General features: G+C 42.8%; 2 protein-coding genes across 2 annotated transcripts; both read right to left on the minus strand.

Annotated features, from left to right (window-relative positions):
* LOC102184454 (olfactory receptor 51I2-like) lies at nucleotides 1595-2556 on the minus strand. The gene is given in 2 exon segments (XM_013969700.2): nucleotides 1595-1953; nucleotides 1956-2556. Coding segments are annotated over 2 exon segments (960 nt in total).
* Nucleotides 8814-9776, minus strand: LOC102173107 (olfactory receptor 51I2-like). Its single transcript, XM_005689935.3, has one exon. The coding sequence runs from the start codon at nucleotides 9774-9776 to the stop codon at nucleotides 8814-8816; it is 963 nt and encodes a 320-aa protein (XP_005689992.2).

Here is a 13801-nt window from a genome sequence, read left to right on the forward strand (position 1 = left end):
CCAGCACTGCTTCAGGTACAAAGTAAATGGCGAATGTCCATTTGTATCATGAAGAAGCCTCACTGTCATCCCACTGCATGAGCACAGGCTAGGAATTGTCAGTGCTTGCTGAGGGTAGCAGGATCCTATGAGGCTACAGAAAGCGTCTTTTGTGGTATCCAGACTCTGTTCAGTTCAGTTCAGTTGCTCAGTCATGTCTGACTCTTTGCAACCCCATGAATCACAGCACGCCAGGCCTCCCTGTCCATCACCAACTCCCAGAGTTCACTCAAACTCATGTCCATCAAGTCAGTGATGCCATCCAGCCATCTCATCCTCAGTCGTCCCCTTCTCCTCCTGCCCCCAATCCCTCCCAACATCAGTCTTTTCCAATGAGTCAACTCTTCGCATGGGGTGGCCAAAGTACTGGAGTTTCAGGTTTAGCATCATTCCTCCCAAAGAAATCCCAGGACTGATCTCCTTTAGAATGGACTGGTTGGATCTCCTTGCAGTCCAAGGGACTCTCAAGAGTCTTCTCCAACACCACAGTTCAAAAGCATCAATTCTTCTGCGCTCAGCTTTCTTCACAGTCCAACTCTCACATCCATACATGACCACTGGAAAAACCGTAGCCTTGACTAGACGGACTTTGTTGGCAAAGTAATGTCTCTGCTTTTCAGTATGCTATCTAAGTTGGTCATAACTTTTCTTCCAAGGAGTAAGCGTCTTTTGATTTCATGGCTGCAGTCACCATCTGCAGTGATTTTGGAGCCCCAACAAATAAAGTCTGACACTGTTTCCACTGTTTGCCCATCTATTTGCCATGAAGTGATGGGACCAGATGCCATGATCTTAGTTTTCTGAATGTTGAACTTTAAGCCAACTTTTTCACTCTCCTCTTTCACTTTCATCAAGAGGCTTTTGAGTTCCCCTTCACTTTCTGCCATAAGGGTGGTGTCATCTGCATATCTGGGGTTATTGATATTTCTCCTGGTAATCTTGATTCCAGCTTGTGCTTCTTCCAGCCCAGGGTTTCTCATGATGTACTCTGCATATAAGTTAAATAAGCAGGGTGACAATATACAGCCTTGACATACTCCTTTTCCTATTTGGTACCATTCTGTTGTTCCATGTCCAGTTCTAACTGTTGCTTCCTGACCTGTATATAGATTTCAGGAGAGGCAGGTCAGGTGGTCTAGTATTCCCATCTCTTTCAGAATTTTCCACCGTTTATTGTGATCCACATAGTCAAAGGCTTTGGCATAGTCAATAAAGCAGAAATAGATGTTTTTCTGGAACTCTCTTGCTTTTTCCATGATCCAGCGGATGTTGGCAATTTGATCTCTGGTTTCTCTGCCTTTTCTAAAACCAGCTTGAACACCTGGAAGTTCACATATTGCTGAAGCCTGGCTTGGAGAATTTTGAGCATTACTTTACTAGCATGTGAGATGAGTGCAATTGTGCAGTAGTGTGAGTATTGTTTGGCATTGCCTGTCTTTGGGATTGGAATGAAAACTGACCTTTTCCAGTCCTGTGGCCACTGCTGGGTTTTCCAAATTTGCTGGTATATTGAGTGCAGCACTTTCACCAGACTCTGTAACATGTCATAATTACGTCAGCCTCTGTCTTTCTCCCTTAGCATCCTGAGCATGGCCTCCCTGATAGGCTTGGACTTGACACTATTGATGACGGGGTTGAGCGCAGGGGGCACCACCAGATATACGTAGGAAACAAGGGCGCGTACCACAGCAGGAAGGTGCCTCCCAAAATGGTGGATCATGGACATGGTGACACCTGAAATAAAGAAGACAAAGACAGCCAGGACATGGGAGGCACAGGTGCTGAGGGCCTGGATGCACTCCCTGGGAGAGGCTAGACTCAGGACCATGCACAGGATGAAAGTGTAGGGTAGGACGATGAGCAGGGAATCCATGCCCCCAGTGGACACAATCACCCAGAGCCCATAGTGTATTTGATGCTGATGTCAGCACAGGCTCTTCTCATCACGTCAGGATGGAAACAGAATGAGTGAGACAGGACATTATTGCCAGGGCAGAAGTTTAGACACTTAATCAAAAACGGCACAACGAAGAGGCCCAAAGTAGCACGGGCCACAGTGGCCAGCCCAATCCTGATGATGACATTGTTCGTGAGGACAGAGGCATAGCGCAGGGGGTTGGAGATGGCCACAAAATGCTCAAACGACATGGCCAGGAGCACCGAGGACTCCACCACAGAGAAGAAGTGGAGGAAGAACATCTGGACCAGACAGGCGTTGAAGCTGATGAGCCGATGGTCAAACCAGAGCACAGCCAGCGTGATGGGCATTGTGGCCAAGGTGAGGCCCACGTCGGTGAGGGCCAGCATGGACAGGAAGTAGTACATGGGCTGGTGCAGGCTGGGGGTCCTCCTCACAGCCAAGAGGATCAGGCAGTTTCCAGTGAGGGCCGCAGTGTACATGGAGGAGAAAGGGATGGAGATCCAGCCATGAATGCCCTCCAGGCCTGGGATGCCAATCATCAGGAAAGCAGGAGGCTGGAAGAAGCAGATGTTGGCAAAGGACCACGAAGGGAGCATCTTTAGTTTACAGATCAGGTCTCCAGAAAGGATCCAGAATAATCGTAAAGGAAAATCTAATACTGAATCTGAATTCTAAAAATCAAGTCCCATACCTAATCGAGTCCCAGTACAATCAAGTAACTGGTTGTATTTTTTACCAACATGTCTAAAACCTAATGATAATAACAAGTTAAGTCTTTGCAAACCCCCTATTATATTTCATGTAGTATGCTAGTGTATTGCCTAGCATGAAATTCTCATTTCATTATCAATGTCATGAATTTCTTTTTAAGGCTGTTCCCCCTCATCCACAATATCGGGCCCTATAAGTCATGTCACTATGACATAATTTTATCTTGCAAAAGTTTACCATCCCTAATGTTGAGCCCAGGTATGAGCTAAGGACATTTCTCTGTAGGGAAATAGTGATTAGAATTCAGAGAATCTGATCATTGTCTACTTGTTGCCCAAACTGAGGATGTATTGTTATGTGCATTGGGATATAAGAAGAATGCCTGTTTGGAGAGAGAGGACAATTGAATCAGATACCCAGGGAGAGGCAAGGGGGAGAGCTTATGCAGTCTGATAGAGAGAGGGTCTGAAAGAGTGACTGGCTGCTTTATTCCCCCATGGAGATGGCCTTACACTTCCTGAAACCAGGCATTCCTAAGGTGCCATGTTTTTCTTGCTTTTGACTCTTATACAAAACATTTTGAGCATAATAAATGGATTGATTTGTGCATAAGAATTTTTGACTGAATTTCTCCATCTCAGAACCAGCAGAGACTTTGGACAAGGCCACCTCCCCCCTCCCATTATACAGATGAGAAAACTGAGACTCAACTCTAGTGGCTGGCCTCTGAGTGAACTGCTCCTATGTTGTAGTCCTTCACATTAAATCCGAGTCTCTCTGACTCCAAATCCAATATTCTTTCCTGCGACTTCTTCAAATGAGAGAAAGTATTTGAAAACTGTCTTAAGCACAAAGCACCACAGGCATGATTTTTGTTATTATTGTGTGATATGTATTTCTTTAAATCTTTCCCTGTATATTATTCCTTTAATCTTCACAATTATCTTGTGATATAGACTCTGAAGGGATTACTATCCCTACTTTAGGGATAATGTAACTGAGATTCAGAGAAGTGGCTTATTTATGCTACTCCCCTGCTTAAAATCTCTCAATCATTCCTAAGTGCAGTCTGATAAAATGCTTGTGATATGATGTTATATGGTGATACTGACCCCTATCATTTCAAACATTTTTTAAAAATTGGGGTATAGTTGATTTACAATGTTGTGTTAGTTTCAGGTATATAGCAAAGTGAATCAGTTATACACATACATATATATACACTCATTTTTAAGATTCTTTTCCCACATAGATGATTACAGAGTGAGTAGAGTTCCTTGTGCTATATAGCAGGCCCTTACTAGTTATCTATTTTATATATAGTAGCGTGTATATGTCAGTCCCAAGCTCCCAGTTTGTCCCTCTCAACCCCACCTGCCTAACTCTCCACCCTTATCATAGAACAGAAAACCTCTTGCTCAGTATTCTTTAACCACACAGACCTTATTTCAGTTTATTAAAAAAGCCAAGTTACTGCTTCACTTTGGGGCTTTCCTGCTCATCCTTCATCCCTCTGTTTGCTTTCTCCTGGGTCACTCCTCTGTCCTTAGATCTTAAATATCATTTTCTCCGGGTTGACCCTCATTAAGTAGGTGCCAAGAGCCATATACCAAACCCATTATCCTCACCCTACACATACTTAGTTTCTTTGATACCACTCCACATATTTTAAAATTTTATGATTGCTTCTTTCCTTGAAATCTTTTGTTCTCTCTCACTGAGACTGTAAGAGCCGGGAATACAACAGCCATATGGTTGTGTTTGCTGACACAGAGCTCTTGCCTTGTGCAGTGCCTGGAACAGAGCAGATTTTCAGTCAATATTTGCTCATTTGAATAAATAAATGACAAAATAAATAATCAAGCCTGTAAACTCAATGAAAGGAGAGGAAGGAAAAGAAAACTACTATTCCCCTATCCTCTAAATATTGGGAAAAGGGCTGATTTTAAAGAGGAAGGTAGTTGAGGTCTTATCCTAGGCATTAATGCATTATAAAATTGAAAACATGTTTTATTCATGGATGACTGGGCATAAAAGAAATGCCCAATGAAGGGTCTTGTTAAATTTTTGAAAATAAATTTACAAAAAGAATTAAGGTCAACAATGAATCTCAAGTATTTGGGTCTATCCATATTGCTTTAAGAAGTGTGATGGGGGCCTTCACAGACATGTGTGTACTTACAACCTTACTATTGCCTAGAATTAAAGCTAATAGATGAATCCGCCACGGGTGTACATGAGTTTCCAATCCTGAACCCCCCTCCCACCTCCTACCCCATATCATCTCTCTGGATCATCCCCGTGGTGGATTCATGTCAATGTATGGCAAAACCAATACAGTATTGTAAAGTAAAATAAAGCAAAAAAAAAAAAAAAAGCGCTAATAGATGTCCTTTCATCAACTTCCTCTATCTGCCCAATATGCCTTACATCTCTGCTCTCCTTCCTATCATTCAGTCCCTAATTCTATAGTTCATAATCTCATCATTTCTTTTACAGTTTCTTAGGGTGGATGCTTGGCTGGTCTCATTTCTCTTACCTAAATGACCACCTCCTCTCCTGGCAGATTTCTCAAGCTACTTCAATCAGTTCAGTTTTCCATTCCACACTGAAATTGGTGTATCCCTACACCACTGAACTTCTTAATCACTCTCTAGGCCAGTCCACCAGTGCCTTTGGCTGGAGCTCTGTACTGTCACTTAGGTGTACATCCCTTCAAGGCTTCAGAATCTCTGGGGCAAGCACAGGAGCAGAGACCCTCGGTTCTGTCTCCATGCTTTGTAATTGGTGGAGTAGCGCTATCACACAGCATACAGCAGATACAATGCACTCCAGTTTATTTTAATGTAGAGAATTAGAGTTATGCCGCTATATCATTGAGTTGTGCTGGTTATGTATTGCACAGATTAGAAATTAGTCAAGTTACGATAAACAATGAATTCCCTCCACTCTGAAGCCACATGGTGGGATATATCTAACTTTGTCCACATATATCAATGAAAGACACTGACGTTTGGAGAAATCAAGTTTCTAGTGAGGATACAGCATTGAATGATCTAATCTTAATTCTGTTTGTCACATAATACCTTGTTGTTCCAAGTAAACTGCGCCGTTTGCCACAGACTATACTAGGTACCAAGCTTACTAAAAATCTGTCAGTTTCTCCTTGTGATCCTCAATTTCCTCAGGAGCTGAGACAGATTATCTCTCTTTGTAATTCTGGCATTCTATGATTGCAAGACCCAGTGTTCCTAAGATAGATTTGTTTTTCACTTCCCTACCTTTTCCTTTTATTGTTTTTTCCCCTCTGATTCTCCTTCCCTTAAGGTGCTCATGCTCCTACGCTTTTGTTTTAGCTAAACAACCCTCCACATGCCCAACCATTCTTTTCCTCCCTTCTGTTTCTTCATTCACATCTCTTAGAAACCCCATTCAATCATTCAGTCATTTACCTGGCGATTTCTGACTTCTTTCTCGTCTCAGCTAGCTTGAGCCTCCCAAGAACAGCAATTCTGATTTATATTCATAAGGCTCTACTCAGCACAATGTATGGTATATCTTGGGAATTTGGTTGCTGTGATGAACAAGTGAATGAGTGAAAGTCACCAGAGTAATTTGCATACTATGCTTGCGTGTTGCCAAGCATGCATCTTTCTTTTTTTCTAGAATGGTAGCCCAGAAGAGATTTTGGTACCCTTAACCATTACCACTCTGGATCACCAATATAGACATCAGTCTTAGAAACAGAGCTTAGGATTTTGAGGCCTTCTCTGAGCTAATCCAGGAGCCACAGGAAAAGATTATCCTTGATCTTTCCCTTACACAGAATATGAAACTACCACTGAGGGTACTTAGCACTCCTGTCTCCATATTTCTCTGCTACCTCTGCCTTCTGTCACTTATCTCCACTTGACTCTTATTTTGAAGGAGGAGAGGGGGAGATAACAGAAGTGTCCTCCAGGACTCTGGACATAGAGAAGGCTCTGAGTCTGGGCCATGGCTACTTACCCTGGCTACTTCCCCAGGCTGCTTTGTTGTGCCACTTCTTACATAAACCGGGGAAGACTCTGCAGCCAAGACACTCCTCTTTTGCTGCTTCAGGGGAATGCAGCCCATCTCTAGGGATATCAGGCTTTAGGCCACAGAGAAAGTTTTTTCTGTTGTGCTTCACCCCTGGGATGGGAACATGTGATGAGACGGTAAGAAAGATGGAGGAGGCTGAAGGGAGCTTTCAGGAGAAAGGGAAACCCTGGTCAATTAGAGACATGGGCCATTAGAACTCTCCGGAATGTAGAGACTCTCTGGTAATCTACCCCAGCCCTCTGTAAAACATGCTTTCAACAAGTTTTGATGCTTCAGGGGCCCATCTATGCTGTACACATCATTTTAAAAAGAATACCTTTCTCTTTGCTGGAAAGAGGCAGAGTTAGCCAACAAGGAGATGACATTACTTGTGACCAATAACTAAACTGAACACTCAGAAGTAGGTCATGAGGAAAAAAGGAATGCCTATGTCACAGAAGGAAAAATGCTTTTCACCAAAAGAATTTTCAAAAACTGAAGGAGCATGATATTTGGACATGGATATTAAGATCACTGGCCAAGGTTTTGGAGAAGAGACCAGAAAGTGGTAAATCCTCTGAATATCCTCATAAAACATATGTACATAGGGGACTTCCCTAGTGGTCCAGCGGTTAAGACTTTACTTTCCAACGTAGGGGGTGTGGGTTCGATCCCTGGTTGGGGAGCTAAGATCTCACTTGCATTGTGGCCCAAAATGCCAAAGCATAAAGCAGAAACAATATTGTAACAAATTTAAAAAAACCTTTAAAAAATCTTGAAAAATAATAAGAAACCCAAGGGCTGGCCCAACCACAATTCTGGTTACCCATAGGCTAAGGCCATCATTAAAATAATTATATATAAAAAAAGACATTTGCACATCATAGAGCGGGAGAATAGGCGCTCAAATATTAGGCAGCCAGACGCATCAGTGAAGCTCTGTGTCCTGTCAGCCTACCCTCTCCAAGGTAAAGGGAAAATTATTTCACCTTGTTCTTCCTACTTCCTCCAAAGAGGCACAGAACCTATTAGTCATCCTTGGGTTTTAGAGAGAGCACTTATACACTTGAAAATAATCATTTGACCCATTTGTCAGATGCATAACAGGATGTCGGTTTTGAGAGGGACTACCAGACCACCTTACCTGCCTCCTTGGAAATATGTGTGTAGGTCAAGAAGAAAGAGAACTGGACATGAAACAACGGACTGGTTCCAAATTGGGAAAGGAGTACATCAAGGCTATATATTGTCACCCTGCTTATTTAACTTGTGAAGAGTACATCATGCGAAATGCTGGGCTAGATGAATCACGAGCTGGAACCAAGATTGCTGGGAGAAATGTCAACAATCCCAGATATGCAGATGACACCACCCTAATGGCAGAAAGCTGGTTTAAAACTCAGCATTGAAAAAACTTAGATCATGGAATCCTGTCCCATCACTTCATGGCAAATAGATGGGGAAAAAATGGAAACGGGGGCACACTTTATTTTCTTGGGCTCCAAAATCACTGCAGGTGGTGACTGCAGCCACAGAATTAAAAGACACTTGTTCCTTGGAAGAAAATCTATGACAAACCAGGTTCCTCTGTCCATGGGATTCTCCAGGTAAGAATACTGGAGTGGGTTGCCATCCTTTTCTAGGGGATCTTCCCAATCTAGGGCTTGAACCCATGTCTCTGACATTGGCAGGAGGGTTCTTTACCACTGTGCCTGCTGGGCTATAATCCACAGGGTTGCAGAATCAGACACAGCTGAGCATGTACACTTACTTAAACATTTTTCTATGTGTAATTTTTATGTATATTCATAGGTGAGATGTTTGAAGGGAAAGACCATTTGTAAATCATTTCTGTATTCCTTGTACTTAGCATAGGACCAGAAAAAAGTTAGCATTGAAAAAATGTATGTGAAATAATGAGAGAATAAATAAATAAATGAAAGTTTCCCATGATTATCAATCATCTCCTTTCCCAGATGCCCAAAACAGTGCTATGGTGGGACTTGATCTATCCAGGAGTTGAAATTTTGATTTGCCAAACTTTCTTCAAGGCCCCCAATCTTGGAGGCATCTGGCATCGTCAACTCTGGCATCTCCTCCTCAGCACCCTGAGCATGACCTCCCTGATGGGCTTGGACTTGACACTGTAGATGATGGGGTTGAGCACAGGGGGCACCACCAGGTACACATAGGCAACAAGGGCGTGTACTACGGGGGGCAGGTGTCTCCCAAAACGGTGGATCATGGACACACCTACGACTGGGATGAAGAAAACCAGAACGGCTAAAATATGAGAAACACAAGTGTTGAGGGCCCGGCTACGCTCCCTGGGAGAGGCCAGACCGAGGACCGTGCATAGGATGAAAGTGTAGGACAGGACGATGAGCAGGGAATCTATGCCTGCAGTGGACACAACCACCCAGAGCCCATAGAGGATATTTATGGTGATGTCAGCACAGGCTCTTCTCATCACGTCAGGATGGAAGCAGAATGAATGGGACAAAATGGTCTTATTAGGGCAGAAGTTCAGACGTTTAAGCAGGAAGGGCACTGGGAAGAGAGACAGGGTAGCACGAGCCACAATGGCCAGCCCAATCCTGATGATGACAGTGTTCGTGAGGACAGAGGCATAGTGCAGGGGGTTGGAGATGGCCACAAAGCGGTCAAACGACATGGCCAGGAGCACCGAGGACTCTACTACAGAGAAGGAGTGGAGGAAGAACATCTGGACCAGACAGGCATTGAAGCCGATGAGCCGACGGTCAAACCAGAGCACAGCCAGCGTGGTGGGCATTGTGGCCAAGGTGAGGCCCACGTCGGTGAGGGCCAGCATGGACAGGAAGTAGTACATGGGCTGGTGCAGGCTGGGGGTCCTCCTCACAGCCAAGAGGATCAGGCAGTTTCCAGCAAGGGCCACAGTGTACATGGAGGAGAAGGGGATGGAGATCCAGCCATGAATGGCCTCTAGGCCTGGGATGCCAATCATCAGGAAAGCAGGAGGCTGGAAGAAGGAGATGTTATCGAAGGACTGGGAAGGGATCATCTTTGGAAGGCAGTTGAGGTCTCCAGAAATTTGTGACTTTTTCAGTCTCAGCAGATAGATAGAAAGACACTGACCAGATATCTGTCAAATAAGACATTTATTTATGCTTTTCATTTATTATTTTTCCTTTTCTCAGCTTTTACTTTGTATTATTAACTCTTCCAGGGATGAGTATACATTAGCCAATGTGTCCTCAAAACAAATGCAGCATGTTGGGGGATAGTTTAAATTTCCCATGGCTGGGTGGGTGCTTGGTTGCTCAGCCATGTCCAATTCTTTACAACCCTTTGGACCCCATGGACCCCAGAGGCCCACTAGCCTCCTCTATCCATGGGATTTCACCGGCAAGGATACTGGAGTATTGCCATTTCCTCCTCCAGGAGAAAATAAATGAGTGAAATAGATTTAGGATTTCTTTCTTTCTAAATATAAATGCTATACTATTTTTGCCCGTTACTTGCAGTCAGTGTCTTCTAATATTGAAAAAAGTGATGTTTGTTAACACTCTTCACTAAGTAAGTGAAACTGAAAATCGCTCAGTTGTGTCTAACTCTTTGAGAACCCATGGACTGTATAGTCTATGTAATTCTCCAGGCCAGAATACTGGAGTGGATAGCCTTTCCCTTCTCCAGGGGATCTTCCCAACCCGGGGTCGAACTGAGGTCTCCCGCATTGTAGGTGGATTCTTTACCAGGTGAGCCACAATGGAATCCCAAGAATACTGGAGTGGGTATCCTATCACTTCTCCAGTGGATCTTCCCAACCCAGGAATTGAACCGTGGTTTCCTGCATTGCAGGCAGATTCTTTACCAGCTGAGCTACCAGAGAAGCCCTTCACTACGTAAAGCACTCTCTAAATGCTCATCATCGTCATCCCTTTGCCCTGATTATTATTGTCATTCCATTGGTAGTGTATTTTGTATATGTGCTTTCACACAGCACATTATTTTTTACCTTGTTGGTAGATAAGAGAAACATTTTAGCTAAGGTAAAAAGAAAGAAATTCTTAAGTTCATGAAAGGAGGAGAAAACTACAGCTTTCACCTGACTCAGCTATTAGAGCTTGAGATCGTTTTGTATTTGGAGGATCTGAGTACAATCCCAGGACATTGTCTTCTAATCAACATCCAGTAATGATAAATTCCTAGGCTGAATGTCATATTAAGTACTCAGAAAGTTAAATGAAGAGATGCTTGATTCTCACCAGGTCACTAAGAGCACTTAAGTATATGGGATCTATCTCTGCTTTGGCCAGAGAATATCCGTCTGGGTCTTTGGATGCCCTTATAATCCATTGCTTTACAGGAATCATTCCCTCACTGCATTCACTGAGCATTCCCTACCACTGTTTCCACTTTCCCCATCTATTTTCCACGAAGGACCCGATGCCATGATCTTTGTTTTTTGAATGTTGAGTTTTAAGCCAGCTTTTTCATTCTCCTCTTTCACGTTCATCAAAAGGCTCATTAGTTCCTCTTAAATTTATGCCATGAAAGTATTATCATCTGCATATCTGAGGTTGTTGATATTTCTCCCAGCAATCTTGATTCCAGCTTGGGCTTCATACAGTCTGGCATTTCACATGATGTACTCGGCATATAAGTTAAATAAGCAGGGTGACTATATACAGCTTTGACGTACTCCTTTCCCAAAGTTGATTCAGTCCATTGTTCCACGTCTAGTTTTAACTGTTGCTTCTTGACCTGCATACAGGTTTCTCAGGAGGCAGGTAAGATGGTCTAGTATTCCCATCTTTTGAAGAATTTTCTACAGTTTGTTGTGATCCGTACAGTCAAAGGCTTTAGTGTGGTCAACGAACAAGTGGGTGTTTTTCTGGAATTCTCTTGCTTTTTTTATAATCCAATGGATGTTGGCAAATTGATCTCTGGTTCCTCTGCCTTTTCTAAATCCAGCTTGAACATCTCGAAGTTTTTGGTTCACGTACTATCGAAGCCTAGCTTAGAGGATTTTGAGCATTACCTTGCTAGTGTGTGAGATGAGTGCAATTGTGCTACAGTTTGAACATTCTTTGGCATTGCCTTTCTTTGAGATTGGAATGAAAACTGACCTTTTCCAGTCCTGTGGCCACTGCTGAAGTTTCCAAATTTGCTGGCATATTGAGTGCAGCACTTTTACAGCATCATCTTTTTGGATTCGAAATAGCTCAACTCAAATTCATAGTAATTTGGTATTTTTTATGGATTATACTCCATACAAAGTTATTATAAAATAAGACTATATCCTTATATCTTACTTTATACCTAGTAGTTTGTACCTCTTAATCCCCTTCACCTATTTTGCCCCTTTCCCCAGCTCTCTTCCCTCCTATAACTTTTAAGGAATTTTAATAAAAACAATAAGGCCATGTTTAAAAAAGAAGGGAGAGGCTTGGTGAGTTTCCTTGCTGCTGCTGCTGCTAAGTCTCTTCAGTCGTGTCCGACTCTGTGCAACCTCATAGACAGCAGCCCACCAGGCTCCCCCGTCCCTGAGATTCTCCAGGCTAGAACACTGGAGTGGGTTGCCATTTCCTTCTCCAATGCATGAAAGCGAAAAGTGAAAGGGAAGTTGCTCAGTCATACCTGACTCTGTGCGACCGCATAGACGGCAGCCCACCAGGCTCCTCTGTCCATGGGATTTTCTATGCAAGAGTACTGGAGTGGGGTGCCATTGCCTTCTCCGGAGTTCCCCTAGGGTATGCTGGAAATGAACCTAACATCAAATTCTGGCCTATTTGGCTTACACACTTTCAGGGGTCATACACCACCTGTATTGAAAATGGGCTGTGCTAGATATGGAACATTTGTTAAGTGTGGGGTTGGCAGAATTAGATTATCAAGAAAACCTTGTTCTCTTCTGATATGCCATAGTGACAAGATTTGAGGTTGTGCAGTTGAAGCCCCTTCCTGTTTCTCCAAAAATCTTCTTTTTAATCCATTCTGTGACCCTTTGGCTCCTTTTTACAAAGAATTAAAATTTTCTGTTTATTGTGTTAATTATCTCCTGGCTACTGCTTTTCTTTTTCCTAATCCAAGACACATTTCCTCAAGAATCTCATTCATTCTCAGTGTTTTGATAATTTCACAAATTTCTTTTTTTTTTCTCCCAAGAGTGATCGATGAATGAAGAACAAAATAATAGTTGAATGAAGACACCCTAAATTTCATAATCCAGTTCTCCTTCACTGTGGGGCTTCTCTGATAGCTCATTTGGGAAAGAATCTGCCTGCAGTACAGGAAACCCCAGTTTGATTCCTGGGTTGGGAAGATACCCTGGAGAAGGAACAGGCTACCCACTCCAGTATTCTGACCTGGAGAATTCCATGGTCTGTATAATCCATGGGGTCGTAAAGAGTTGGACATGACTGAGCAACTTTCGCTTTCACTTTCCCCTCCGCTGCAACCCTTAACACAGCACCTCCTAGGTGGATATGTTCACAAATTAAAGTATAAATTTTGTATATATTAAAAACCAGTGGCACCTTCAGATTAATACAATTACTATTTATTATTATCCAATTTTATTTAGGTTTACTTAGGATCAACTCAGGAAATACCCTCTGTCATTGGTAACATAAATGATGACATGATAACAGAAGGTGAATTCTGAGCTGTTCATTTAACTTGCGGGAATCTGAGGATTAATTTTATGTCAGATTAGTGTCACAAATCTCTTTCTTCCATTCTGCATTAATTGATCTATTATTGGGTTATTCACAAATCCCTTATCTTAGAACTTGCTTTTGTCCACAGTTCATAGGCAGATCCCATGCAGTTGTGGATATTTGTGTGACCTATTGCTCTTGGCTGTGGTGGAAGGATCCAAATGGTAATTTGAGCTGAACTTTCAGGAAATTTAGAGCACAGGGAGTAAAATGATAGGACACCAGTTAAGACTAGTTGCCAAACCCAGGAGCAACTCCAATGCTATCACAAGAATTCCTCCCTTGCATCCTGATCATGACCTTTCTATCCCCTTTTGTGAATATTACAGTGTCATGAGGAGCCTGATAGTAGAAAAGGATTCTC

This window comes from Capra hircus, chromosome 15 (assembly GCF_001704415.2).
Source record: "Capra hircus breed San Clemente chromosome 15, ASM170441v1, whole genome shotgun sequence".
NCBI lineage: Eukaryota > Metazoa > Chordata > Mammalia > Artiodactyla > Bovidae > Capra > Capra hircus.

Coding starts and splice junctions, on each gene's coding strand:
- LOC102173107 (XM_005689935.3), bottom strand. CDS start 9,776: ATGATCCCTTCCCAGTCCTTCGATAACATCTCCTTCTTCCAGCCTCCT.